At 33.0% G+C, this 14,277-nt stretch overlaps 2 protein-coding genes across 2 annotated transcripts in view; one reads left to right on the top strand and one right to left on the bottom strand.

The window, feature by feature from the left end:
• The window catches only part of Vps53 (vacuolar protein sorting 53), a 39,028-nt gene extending 30,090 nt beyond the window's left edge, over window positions 1–8,938 (bottom strand). The window contains exons 1-3 of the mRNA XM_089242660.1: window positions 8,857–8,938; window positions 2,946–3,013; window positions 1,260–1,418 (exon numbers count right to left, since the gene is read on the bottom strand). Coding sequence (XP_089098786.1) covers window positions 1,260–1,346 — 87 coding nt within the window. The 5' untranslated portion in view covers window positions 1,347–1,418; window positions 2,946–3,013; window positions 8,857–8,938. The remainder of the gene's footprint in view (window positions 1–1,259; window positions 1,419–2,945; window positions 3,014–8,856) is intronic.
• Window positions 8,939–9,156: 218 nt separating this feature from the next.
• On the top strand, window positions 9,157–11,504 carry Sbat (LSMD1 domain-containing protein Sbat). Its single transcript, XM_089242659.1, has 3 exons — window positions 9,157–9,307; window positions 10,375–10,552; window positions 11,234–11,504. The coding sequence occupies exons 1-3, from the start codon at window positions 9,236–9,238 to the stop codon at window positions 11,344–11,346; spliced, it is 363 nt and encodes a 120-aa protein (XP_089098785.1). The 5' UTR covers window positions 9,157–9,235; the 3' UTR covers window positions 11,347–11,504.
• Window positions 11,505–14,277: the final 2,773 nt, after the last annotated feature.

Here is a 14,277-nt window from a genome sequence, read left to right as displayed (position 1 = left end):
ACAACCAATACCAGGGTTTGACAAATCGAAAGAAATATTTAGGCATTAGCCAAATTTCTTAGGGGCAATGCATGGTTCTCAAGGAAAATAGTCTCAAATAATATTTTTCTCCAAGTTTTCCAGGACTAAAGGCTGAAACACACTACACTGACCACTCACTTCCGAGTCGTTAGAAGTTCTGATTTGTGGAAATTCCCATGTCACAGAATTTTCATGAATCGAAATTCACAACATTAGTGTAGCGTGTTTCAGCCTTTAATGTCCATTTCTCATGTTAGAAGACAAATAATTACATGAAATCGGAAAATTTTGTGCCACCTTTAACCTCCAATTTAGCCATCACTTATCACAACATAGAAAATTTTGGGCACCAACACTTTTGCAAAAAATTACACACCCCACCCCTGTAAAGGCTAAAGACCATTCATTGTTCTGAGGCATTGAACTGCCTTTCTTGAAAAAGTCTCCATTGAAATACAGTGAAACCTCAATATAATGATACTCTGCGGACCAAAGAAAAATATCACTGTAGTGGGATTATCATTATATCGAGAGGTTGCATTATTTGCAGCGAAAAATTCTGTATTGATTGCTGATGAATAAAATTCAGTTGATTGTTTAACCCTGTAATGTTATTTCCCCACAACACACTTGTATACTGCACAAAAAGTAGCTTCACAACAATTTCATTAACATCAAAGGATAGATCATGTAAAATACTGATGTTACTAAACACCATCAAAGGGAAAAGCACCGATGAAGAATTAAAAAATATATTGAAGGTGATTTTGAGTAAAATATAAAAAAAATTCATTGTAGCGGTTTCAAAACATCCTTAGAGGGATTGTATTGTGACCTTTCACGAACGAATGCAGGGTTATTTCGAGTGCCCCTGTCGCTCCATACCAGAACACGTCGGGTGTCACACTCCAGACTGAATCGGGACTCGTCTGTGAACAGCTTCAAAACATCCTTAGAGGGATGTTTTATCATCATAGAGGGATTTATCACAGTAAGGGATATGAGGAGGTTTAACACATTAGACTATAGGCAATTCCAAAGATGATTTTAAAAATATCCTTTTAGAGGTATTTATCATTGTAAGGAGTATCGTTGTAGCATAGGTTTCACTGTGTATATAGATTATCAGTTCCCAATAAACTACTAATGGAGTAAATAACTGTTTTTGATTATGCAATATCCAAGATTCAGCGTGCAAAATTTTCAATACAGTATATTACTATAGAATTTATTTTCACCTGTTCTATGGCATTTTGTACTTCGGAGGGAAATGAGATGAAGCTGTTAAAATTTTCATCTTCCAAGAGATCATCTTCAAAATCCATTGCAGCAAATAGGCGTTATGAAATGGTGCAGAATAGTTTATTACAACTTTAATACAAAATACAAATAGCCAGCTAGAAAAAATAGAAGGGGAAAAACATCTGTTAAAAAAGTTTTATCAAAATATCAATCAATCAAAAAGACACTTAAATTATTAGGATGTATTGGTAAAACTTTGTGCGTTTTAAAACATTAGTAATGGGATACGAGACAGAGATTTTGGTGCTGGTCGTTTAATGGAATGACAGCCAATTGACAATGAAAGAGCAAGTCCTTCTGTAGAAGTGTTTTGACAGTTCAGTCGCTTAAGGTCACCACTCAACCTACAAGAACAATGTCAGGCACAATCAAAAGTGTTGTAAATTTAAGATTTATATTTCAAAAGGTTGCTCTTTTGATCAAGGATTCTTAACCACTTCATCTTTTTGTATATTCCAAGTAAACTCCTATTGTTGTACACCTCATCTATTTCAATTTATGCAGTTGAGGTACATCAAGTTGGCAATAATAATGCCTTACAAAGCTGGACCTTACTATCATTTATTGATTCACAAATATTGCAACACATTTGTGTTGCGATAAACCACTGCATCTTTTATTAATTTTTTTTATTGTTTATATTCGGGGGAAAGGGATCATGACAAAGTAAAAATGAAATAACATCTATGGTTATAGCTGTAGCAACTTGACTACATTCCGTCTTACGTCTCATTTGTATATTTGCATGCAGGTATGTAAACAATTGGACAAAACATTTTCTGCATTATTGCATCGTTGAACTTTGCGTCTTTCCCCTTTCATAGCACGGTGGTGGGTGCTATTGCTGCATACTCTGCTTACAGTTGCAGCACTTTTTTTTTCTCTAGTGAATTTTAATTTCGCATTTTCATGACTTTTTTTAAAATTTGGTAGTACCAGTGTACCAACTGCATCCATTTGATTCTATCGAGGAGCATGTGGATTATTACACATATTTTGGCCTTACGGATTATTCTGATTTCTAACATGGGGGAAGTTATTACTGTGCCGTGGAGGGAGGAGGATGAAAACAAAAAAAAACAAGTGAGTTGTAAAAAAAAAAGCTTTTTTATTTCTCTATGTTATGCGTCATGGTTGCGCTAGAATTGCAACCCGAGGTCTTAGCTCCAACTTGGCATCCATAAGAGGGCAATTAAACTCCATTTTCACCATGAATTAAATCAATATCAATGTGCCATTGCAATAACATAAAACGAAGCTGGTAAGCATTGGCATTTTCTTTACAAATCAACAAGCAAATATCATTCTTTGACAAATTCTAAAAATTAAAAAAATTATCCTCCCATTCATTGAAAGCTCATGTATATTATGTGAAAGTTTACATCCAGAGAATAATTTCAAGATAAATTTTAGATGAAATTAAGAGATGGTATTTTTCCGGCTGGAAATATACTGAGATACCTATATATTGAATTTTCGGGATGTTATGCCGCAACTAATATTTTACAAGGAGTTTTCACGAACGATAAAAGTGATGATTAAAAACTGAAAAATTTATAAAAGAGTTTTCACGAGTACAATTTATGTAAAAAAAAATTGCTTAAAATGAGAATTTCATTTACCAAATTCAAATTTTGATGAAACTATAACTTGACTTGACTTGACTTGTTTTACGTCCTTTTGTACCAACCTAGGGTTTTAGGACGGGTAAAAAAAAAAGAAATATACAAGGTTAATGTGTTAGTTTGTTAGTTTTTTAGGGTAGGAAAAAAATTTTTGATACATCAACATATATGGAAAATACCATACATTTAGAAAATTATAAAATAACTGAAACATATATATAACTATACCCATTCACTTTGTATATACCACCTATACAAAACCCATACCAGTACACAGCTTTATCACAAATTGTACAAATATTAAATCAAATTCACAATATATACAGCACAAGAAATTTTCTCGCATCAAACCAAATAGCTACATACAAGAAAAACAATCATACTTGTATGATCCAACATAATTATTCATAACAAAAATCACAATACATTAAGCAAAAAATAAAAATAAATAAAATAAATTCCATAAAATAGACAAATGTATTATAAAAAAAAAAATATATATATATACAAGAAATATAACGATGTTTGCAAGACATGAGTAGATGGAAAAACAAATCAGTGATATTTACATCAGATTAATCAGGGACTTGAGGGGAAGAAAGAGAGAGAGAGAGAGATAGAGAGAAAAAAAAAATTAAAAAAAAAAATTTGACTATTCAAAACAGGATGTATATCAAATTATCAAATTTTGAGAGAAGAAAAAAAAAAAAAAAATCAGAATCTATTACATTTAGATAAATACACTTCCAATCCTTTGACAAATAATTTTGGAGGAGCAATAAACATAGCTCTCCAATTACAATTCTGATTATTTCTTATACCAATACTTTGGAAAAAGGTATTGCGATATTTATTCCAATGTTTGCATATAAAAAAGAAGTGATCATTTGATTCTTGATCATCACAATAGTCACATTTCGCAGTCTCTTTCTGATTAATTCTGCACAGATAACCATTAGTTGGGGCTCTGTTTGATAATAATCTGTAAAATAATGTTTCATATTTTCTCTTCGTAAAGTAAGGTGAATATTTATTAATAGTATTAAAAAAACGTGATGCAAGTGGATAAAGAAGCTGATATCTGAAATATCGTTCAATGTGGATGTTCCATGACTTCTCAAGCAAATTCAGCACATCTTCAACATATGAAAAATCTGGAAAAGTAGGGTTTGCATTATTAGCAGCAGTTCGAGCCAGTTTATCTGCAATTTCATTGTAGGAGATGTTCTTGTGACCTGGTGACCAGACAATTGAAATGAATTCTGCCCGGCTAGAAGCATCTATTAAAGAGAGATGTGTAGTAAAGATGGCTGAATGTGACTTTGGATTTATGGAGGCTAATGCAGAAATTGCTGATTTGCTGTCTGATAATATAACATAGTGACGTTTTTCAGATATAAATTTTGAAGCAGCAACAGCAATGGCAAGACACTCAGCTGTAAAAACAGAAGAAGAGTCATGAACTGTAGCCTGGAAAGTTCTCATATTTTTATTACAAAAGACTCCTATTGTTGTATGAACTGATTTGGATGCATCACTAGCAATTATAATTGAGTTAGACCAATGTAATTGTTCGTATTGTTGAAATAAAGGGTTGACCAAATTTGGATCTGTCGTAATCTGGAATGGCAGTTCATCAGTAGTATACGATATATTAGAGATGATCCAGGGTGGATTAGCAAAAACTATAGGTTGAACTGGTATGAGTAGATGATTGTCCTGGATGAAATTTATGACTGAAGAACTAAACATGGGTAGAGAAGAAGTCACAGCTGTATTATTTAAGTTGGCACTAATGAATTTGAAGCTGGTGTTGTACGTTGATGCTCTGGCTTTAATAATTTGTCTTGATACAGATTTCATAATCATTAGTTCAAAAGGAGGTTTGCCACAAATACTTAATAATAATGGTATTGGAGTTGAAATGGGTAATCCAGCTGCAATTCTGAGAACTTGACGATATAATACTGCACATCTGTTTAAATTTCGTTGTGAACAGTTGTGCCAGAGTAAAGAACTATAATTGAAAAAACTGCAAATGATATTTGATGCAATAGCAAGGAGTTTGCTACCAGGGGCTCCTCTAAGACGACCAGCAATGATCCGAATTATGTTTAATGTTTTTATTCCTTTTTTTAGGATGTGATCAACCTGAGGATTCCAAGTAAGTTTCTGGTCAAAGATGACACCCAAAATCTTGATGTTTTGTACTAATGACAGAGGGTTCCTATTAATGGCCAGATTACAAGTACCAATAACATTTTTCTTTGTAAATATACTATATGAACACTTTTCAACTGATAGGGTAAAACCCCATTTTCCTAACCAATCAGTAATCTTCAACAATGCATTGTTTATATTATTTTCTAAGATTTTAATGTCTTTATTACTACACCATAACAGTATGTCATCTGCATAAACAAATTGATGGATAGAACTTGGTAATTGAGCAAACATATCATTCATATATAAATTGAAAAGCCATGGTGATATAACTGATCCTTGAGGAAGGCCTCTATCAAAATTGATTAGATTTGACTTGTGATTTCTCCAACTAATATAACATTTTCTTTCAGATAAGAAACTTTTCAACCAAGCAATAAATTCACCACAAAAACCTGTGGATTGAAGTTTATATATAAGAGCAGAATGTATTATAGAGTCGTATGCACCCTTTATGTCTAGAGAAACTAAAATTCCAATCTCTTTAGATTTGAAAGTATTGACAATATTGCACTTTAAATCATTTAACAAATTTTGTGTCCCAGATTTAGATTTAAAAGCATATGTGTTTGAAGGGAACAGTTTATATTTCAGTGATATCCAGTTCAATCGAGATAAAACAATGCGTTCAAAAATCTTCATAATTGTGTTTGTGAGAGTAAGTGGTCGATATGATGAAGGGCAAGTAGGTGTCTTGTTGGGTTTGAGAAGAAATATTATCTTTCCCTGCTTCCAATCTGAAGGAATGGTGCCTGATGACCAAATCTCATTAAGTTCAGAATTGAGGAATTTTAGATGATCATCTGGAATTAATGAATAGGCCTTGCTGTTAATTGAATCAGGACCTGGAGTTGTATGTGGTGATTTAATAATTGCTGTCTTCAATTCCGAAATTTGTATTGGAGAATTCATATCTGTGGCAAAGTTTTGACAAGGGCCACAAAAAAAATCGAAGTCTTTATGGATATAAGGTTTGATGAGGGTTTGCTGTAAGAGTTCAATTTGTTTATAAGGATCACTGATGACTGTATTGTTATGACAGAATAACAAATTTTCATCTTCATATACTTTGGAGTGAATAACTTTCAGTCTTCTTAAAATAGTAAAAATTTTTGGATAGGCTGCATGTTTATACAGTTGATCTTCAAATGATTTATTTCTTTGATTTTTCAGAGTTCTTTTAAAAATAGCTGAGTTTTTCTTATAATTAATCCAGCATACCTGACATGGACATCTCCTGTATTTTCGAAATGATCGTTTCTTTGCTATTAGCAGCATACGTAGATTAGCATCAAAGTAGTCATTGTATTTGAAATGATGACGATTTGAAGATCTTTGAGCTTCCATGTGTTTATTTTTCACAAAATTAAAGTAAGTAATATTTTCATCATAGTTATTCAGACTGTCATTAAATGTTCTCCAACTAGTGTATTTATGAATAATGGATGTAGATCTTGCTTGAGTTTTCAATTCTAATGTTATTGGAATATGGTCACTGTCATACAAAGAGTTACCACATGACCAAGTAATATTTCCAATTAAATCGGTACTACAAAAACTCAAATCAATTGAGTTGGAAGATTGTGAAGAGTAATGAGTTGGAGCAAGCGGTTGAATTAGCCCAATAGAATTCTGAAGATACCAATTATAAAGCTGACGACCAGCATTATCAGTTCTGGATGAGCCCCATGCAGGATGTGAGCTATTAAAATCACCCAAAATAACAAAAGGTGGAGATATTTGATCAAAAATCACATTCATGACGTTAATAATATTTGAAGAATCTGATATATATAAGTTCACAATGGTGAAATGAAAATTCTGCAAATAAATTTTGATAACAAGAGCTTCAACACCAGATGAGTTATATTTGAAAAGAATGTTTGATGGAAACTTATTTCTGATAGCCATTAATACACCTCCTCTTCCACTGTTAAGTCTATCACATCTGTATATTTGGAAATTAGGTAAATAATATAATTCATCAGATAAAAATGTTTCTTGGAAGCACATGATATCAAAATCATTCATGAAACGAAGAATATGATATTTCTTATTTTTAATACTTCTACAATTCCATTGAAGAATTCTATGGATGTTAGTCATGTGTGATTCAAACCGAATCTTCAAGTAAATTTTTAATAAAGTAGTATTTATAAATTAGTTTGGCAATGAGTAAATGTGGCATAAAATCAAATATAAAAACAGGTTAAGACTTTCTCTTTGAACCATGTCTGTCTTTAACAGTTTCAGAAATGGTGCTATTGAAACTAATTGCATCTCTCAATTGATCATCAGAAGAAGCCGATCTTTTTCTTGAAGAATTAACAAGATCTTTTAACATAGGCTGAAGCTGGTTAGATATACAGGAGATGATTTCTGGTACAATTTCTTTCAATGATTGTGTAATTATTTCAGCTACAGACTGTTTGATTTCCAGCATTATTGATTCTTTTATTTCTGCCAGTTCTTTTGCAACAAGAGATTGGATATCTTTTTTGATATTAGATAAATCTATGTGTTGAGACGAAGTTTGCACTCTAGTGGCATATGACATCTCATTTGGCTTACAGAATCTCCTCGCTACATGAATAGGCACATTATGTTCAGACTTGTAATTGAGAATTTTTTGTTCATGGATATATTTTGGACAATTTCTGTCAGTAGGAAGATGATCTGGTGATGAACAATTAATGCATTTCTTTTCACTATCACAATCTTTGGCAATATGGTTACCACCACAATATAAACAGATTTGAGACTTGACTGGGCAGAATTTTGATTTGTGAAAGAAACTGAAACATTTGTTACACATGGAAGGTCGTTCTATAAATCTTTGTGGCTTAAAGATCTGATACCATAATTTAAGTTCAATGGGCACAGAAGTCCCTAGTGCAATAATAATAATAGTTGGTGTCTGAATTTGGTTTCGTAGAATATGGCGGATATTCAAAGGGTAAAAACCATTTAGAATTAACTCATTAGCAATTTCATCTAATGGAATTTCAACTGGAATATTCCTCACAATATATTTTGAAGATAGTGTATCGGTTAGAAGTGAGTTAACAACTGGAATGTCAAGGATAGTTTTGATGTTAAGTAGCTCCTTCGCCACCAATGCAGAATTAGTAGTAACAAAAAGATCACCGCTCTTGGCTACCCTTATTTCAGTAATTTGATCTGAATTGCTGATCATATTAACAAAGTTCCTTCTGAGATCATTAGGTCTGGACGTTGGAATTCTGGTATTTCCGTGATATTTCACGGTGAAGCTAGTGATGTCTGTTGAAAAATCTATTATTTCATTATCAGAATAATTAGATGACCATACAGGGAAATTAATACCCTGACCTTGGTTTGCATTACCATTCCCTTCTTGAGTCTCCATTAAACTTGCCGCCATTATCGCCAGAGCTATGGTGGCTTCAATTTACGAAGCCATATAAATAACTGAAGACAACTTGAAATTAAGTATTCAATACGGGTATGAAGTTAGAAAACGTCTTCCGACGTTGTTCGATGACAACTAACCCAACGCTGGTACCACTAATGTTCGACACAATAGGCCTGTCTTTCAATCTATATTCCTTAACTTGATAATTGTTAGAGCAAAAAAAATACAAATTCACAAAACAAAGAATTCAATCACGAAGAGCAAACACAACACGTCCGTTCATGAACTCACCTCTTTTTCTTAGGAATTGAACAGTCGATGAAACTATAAAATGTACACACATTATGTTTACATCGTTAATCACGTCGGCTTTGACTATGTTCACTAAGCTGGAAAGCTTGGTTTTTTTCATATCAAGAAATTCGTTTATTTTTATGAAATTGTTAACAATTTCGATACAATTATTTTTTTAATTTTCTTTCAATATATAATATGGCATTATTTCAGTATTAGAATTAATAATAACACATTGAATTTCGCGTCTACATAACCGCCAAAACCGCCGACGGCTAGGAATAGGAAGTCAAAACCGTCCTAACCGTCGAAAAACAACAAGAAATGTTTTCTAGGGGAAGCTTTGGTATAGAGAGCTGTGATTAAATCTGTCATTATGACTGTGATGAAACACGAAGCGCAGGAAAATGGAGACTGTAGCGGGAATTGCTCTAAAAAGGATAACGAGGTTTTTTTTACCTAAGTCTTTAATTATTCTTGATTAATTTTTCTTTTTGTTGTTTTAAGTGCTGCTCAACCCATGGCCAGTGGGCTAAATTTGCCCCTCGTAGTCATCTGATGTGGTCCGCGCTAAATTTAGTAAACGTGAACCAAGTGGCACATTTCCAGATCACTTGAGGGACCAGCGCATAGCAACCCCCCAAGGGGAGGGCTGACAAGGCTCCGTCCTGGGACTCTCATCATATTTTTCTTTTTCGCACTATAAATTCCTGGGATTTGTCCTGCCCTGATATTCATGGGCCATTTCTAAGTGGAGAGTTCATCAAAGTCTATTTCAGCTACTTGCTGAAATAGAGCGTCTACTTTCCTCTTCGCAATGTTAACAAAACTGAAAAGATTGTGCATAGCAATAGATAGAAAAAAAAAATAAATGAAAGAAATGTGCAAACTCTTACAAAGGCAGAAATTGCCAAAAAGTATGGGATTAAAAAAAATTACATTAGTTAGTCCCCTAATCAATGATCAGCAAAAAAAAATAATTCTATGGCAAGTGATTGCGGCAGTGTTTTACCATCTTGAAAATATTGTATTATTGATGAGCGAAATTCGCATGAAATGTTATCCTATATCTATTTTATGGAATTTTATATTTACCAAAATGCAGCGGTGAAGCAAACAAATATAAGTGATTTTTATGGAAATCATCAATAAAGGTGCATGACCAACTAACTCAGTTTTTATTTTCCTCATTTTTTTCCTTCATCTCTCTCCCATTTACAAACTTTTGATTATACAAATTAATTATCAGCTTCATATGGGTTCGTAAAAACTAGCGTCTACTATTGCAGATGCAAAAATTGCAAGAATGTATGCCATAACTATACAGTCAAGTCCTCCTATAGAGAACCTGACTTATAATGAGATCAGGAATAGCAAACCAAATTTTTATCCTCCTTTAAGGTATAACAATGTTTGGCTGTAGATATTCATGATTTCCAGTGTGATGAAAATTGTTTCCATTATATACAGATTTTCATCAATATTTTTATAAATGCTGTATAATTTTCTCAAAAGGGTGATGCTGCTCCGAAGGTATCGAAAACTCCTCTGAGATTGCAACTTGAAAGCTGGTTAAACAAGAATATGAAGATTCAGATGACTGATGGCAGAGTACTCATAGGCATATTCTTGTGCACAGATAGAGATAAGAATGTTATACTTGGGTCTTGTGCTGAATATCTCAAATTGGATGGTAAGTATAAGTACATATACAGTAAAAGCCTGATATAGTACAAGTCGTGTCTCCAGTGGTGTTGGCCTATATGGTAGCACACTTGCATGGTTTGCAAGAGAACCTGGGTTTGGTTCCTAGCAAAGAACAGATTACTTTTCTTTCCAAGTTCGCATGGTCGTAATATCCAGAAAAAGGTCTATTTCCGTGAAAATATGTATGATTTTATGTATTGTTGAAAAAAAAAAATAGACCAACATATTAAAAACAAAAATGCCATGTACTCTGTCATTACGGAGGAAATTATTGTTTGAAGTTGCTTTCTTTGTACCTTCATACTTAATATCATCAGTTTTATTCATAATGCAACTATTTGATTCACATTAAACTATCAATGAGACACTACAAAGTCCCCTTCAAACTAGAATTGCTTGTATTTGTGAGAAAAACGAAACAAGCCGCATTCTCTTGTTTAAAAGGAAATTTAAAAATCTTTAGCATTGCTTTGAGACATCATCGAGACTTTCAAAGTTCTTGCGTGAGGAAATTCAAAACAAGATAGACAAAAGGGAAGTTGTCTCTTATTTGCATTGTTTCAAATTTTTGTGGTTGGAGTTAAAAAATTTCAGTTGAATATGGTAATCTTGAAATAGTTAGAAAAGTGTTAATATATATAGTTTCTCTTTTTAATGTTCTAACCAGATGGTGAAACAAACGAAGAACCCAGAGTCCTTGGATTAGCCATGGTTCCTGGACATCACATAGTTTCCATCCATGTAGATTTGGATAACCCACAGAAACATGTTTTGTTGTGATCAAGAACACTGTAAGAAAAAACAGATACTATTTTTGTTCATGTGTTTCCATTTCACTAGAGAGTTTCATAGAGTTCATACTATGCATACACCTTTTGTCAGAAGAGTTCTCACATTAGGCTTGTAATAATAATTTATTAAATTTACCAACTAATTTGTCTAAGTGCATTATTTTCATAGTACCTCTCTCTCCCGCCCCCCTTCCACAGACACAAAGCTGCCACCGTTTGAAGAAGCATAATTCTGTGGTGTTTTGTCAGAATATGATATTTCCAAAAATGGATTTTTGATCTAAAAGTAAGTCTTGCGCTAATTATAACTAATTATAGATGTGAGATAAATGCACAAATACGTGCGTGCAGCTAAACAACATGCTGATGTATGATATTTTCATTTGTATTCGTGTGTATGCTTTATTTTGGATTTTGTAATGACAATGAAAATGCTTGTATATCAAAACTGTGATTTTGGAGTTATCATGTTCTGACCAAACACCACAGAATTTTCTAAGATTTTAGCAAATCTGTCATAACCATTCGATTACTACAATATCTTCATGACACTTATTTTTCAGCGGTATTTTCACATGGAGAAGAAAGAGAAAAAATAATCACTGGGCAAAAAAGTCTGGTGAATATTGAGGGATGTGGTACAGCCCTGACATGGGCCATTCCTGGACCCTGGGCATGCCTTGCATTATCGCACAAAAGAAAAAAAAACCACTACTCATTTCAGGATGCCACCAGAATTGCTTGATGCAAGTGTTTCAGCATGTTAATGCAGAGATATTGGTCCTTATTGCAGAGAGTTTGTCCTTATGAAAGATATTCATGATGCATCAGGACATTGAAAAATGGGATCAACATTGACATTATTTTTTAAGGTTGTCATCTCTCTCTCTCTCTCTTGGAGGCTGATAAATCATGATCATGTCATTCTGCAACACGGCACTTCATTTAAGGGTCATTCTGGCTTAAGCACTCACATGATCAATCTTTGGAAGGGAAGACCACAATGATTTTCTTGTAGAGAAATTAATTACTAACCTTCAAAACAGTATTTAAATTAACCAAGAAAATTTAACAAAGAAATTGATTAAAGCAACATATGGAGGTATTTTGTTCTAATATTTTAATTTTTTAAAAAGATATTTAGAAGTATTGTTAAGTTTTGATCGTGTTGGATTGTCACCCCCCCCCCCCTCATAAATTATGCCTCTGCATATAACCTACAGGGTCCTGCAAGAATATACAGGGGGACCTGTAAGTCCTAATTTGATCTTTATCTTGCCAACAGTTCTTCGTCATAGAGGTATTGGTTCTAATTTAAAAAATGCTCTTGAAATTTGTTCAAGAATCACTCTGTATGTTTCAACAGTGAAAATACGGTTTGTCATAAAATAAGAAATCTAAATTTTTAAATGTTCTCTCCTTTCCTTCCTTCCCCCCCCCCCCCCCGGTTCTCTAACATTAAAGCACAAAGTTGTTGCGCTGTCAAAATTTTATGTTTTTAAGTGCAATATTTGCAACCATTTGAGTGCATAAACTGGAGAGAAGTGTTGGAAAAGAACAGCATAAACTGACGGGCAACGCTTCCTTCCTTCATTTATGCTGTGTTTTCCTAACTTTTCTCTGATTTTTTAATTCAAATGTTTGCAAATATTGCACTTGGTAACAGAAAATTTCTTTTTTTGATGGCCCCAGGAGAGACAGCGCAACAACTTCATAATTAAGTGTTAGAGAACTGGGGGGAAGACTTTATGAAAATTTAGATTTTTTTTATTGTATGACACACTTGAAACTGGTACAGAGTGATTTTTGGACATATTTTTAGCATTTTTTTTAACTAGTACCATACCTCTAAAACAAACTGTTTATGAGATTTATATGAACTTCGTTTGTGAGATTTTATGAATTAGGACTTACAGGGCATCCTGTATGAGGGCAGATTTTTATTTCCAAAAATGACTTGCACAAAAATGTTAAAATAATTCGCAGACAAATTCATTCCCAATGACTTTTAATGAATTATTTTCTGGTCAGTAAGTCCAAATGAGTTTTTTCTGTTGATATTTCAAAACATCAATCATTCTCACCAATCAAAAGAAATACCAAAAATGAATAAATTGCAATCATAATCATTCTTTGTACCCAATTTTAATGCAAATTATTTGAAACATTCAAGGTTTTTTTTCACAAATGCTTCAGCTTTATTAAAAACAGCTGTGAGCCTCTTTCCTTGTGTATTCAAGCAATACAATACAAATGCTAAAATATTGTTTTCTAGAAAAAATCACATGAGATTTACAAAAAAAATTATTTTACATGAAAGACAAAATGAATATTATATGATAGGGGAAAGGACAACTTGCAAATTTATACAAGTTCTCAAATTACATTGTGCACATCTTACATGTACTCAAGCTCATGTTCTCAAACCAGTCATTTAAGTGTTCTCAACTATTGGGCTTAATTGAATTAACTAATTCTTTGGAGCTAAGTAGTAGTCTTCTTTGGACCAAATGCAAATCCAATTTTTGTACTGGAATAGCTTAAAAATGTGCTTCTGATATGCTGAAACATCTGCATTTTGGTTCAAAAAAAATGCTTGATTATATAAAGCTGGGGAATTTCTTCAATTTACTTTATGAGCCCCTAATTTTAAAACATCCGAAACTGTATCGATTGATGCAGTTGTATATTAAAAAACAATACTGAGGCATTGATTTTCATTGAGAAGACAAATAAAAAGTTGAAATCAATGCTATTGTATGGATATATTATTTTATATTTAATTTTCTGGACTTAGTATTTCTAAGCGAACTCAATATTTCAAAAATCCAATTCAATTTCTACGGTAAAATCGGCAATTTTACCATTTATTTCTAAAGGAATCATCCTGTTGCCTGTCCCTCAAAGTAATGCCGATGCT

This window comes from Pholcus phalangioides, unplaced genomic scaffold, assembly GCF_987345545.1.
Source record: "Pholcus phalangioides strain wild (caught in Gottingen) unplaced genomic scaffold, Ppha-v1.0 ptg000015l_1, whole genome shotgun sequence".
In the NCBI taxonomy this organism is placed as follows: Eukaryota; Metazoa; Arthropoda; class Arachnida; order Araneae; family Pholcidae; genus Pholcus; species Pholcus phalangioides.
The sequence above is the reverse complement of the archived record's forward strand: the minus strand, read 5'-3'. Positions and strand labels throughout refer to the sequence as shown.

Bases quoted from the DNA above. Each gene is read 5' to 3' on its own strand.
- Sbat (XM_089242659.1), top strand. From the start codon at position 9,236: ATGACTGTGATGAAACACGAAGCGCAGGAAAATGGAGACTGTAGCGGG. The intron at 9,308-10,374 runs GTTTTTTTTACC...TTTTCTCAAAAG, and splicing joins GCTCTAAAAAGGATAACGAG to GGTGATGCTGCTCCGAAGGT. The intron at 10,553-11,233 runs GTAAGTATAAGT...TGTTCTAACCAG, and splicing joins TGAATATCTCAAATTGGATG to ATGGTGAAACAAACGAAGAA.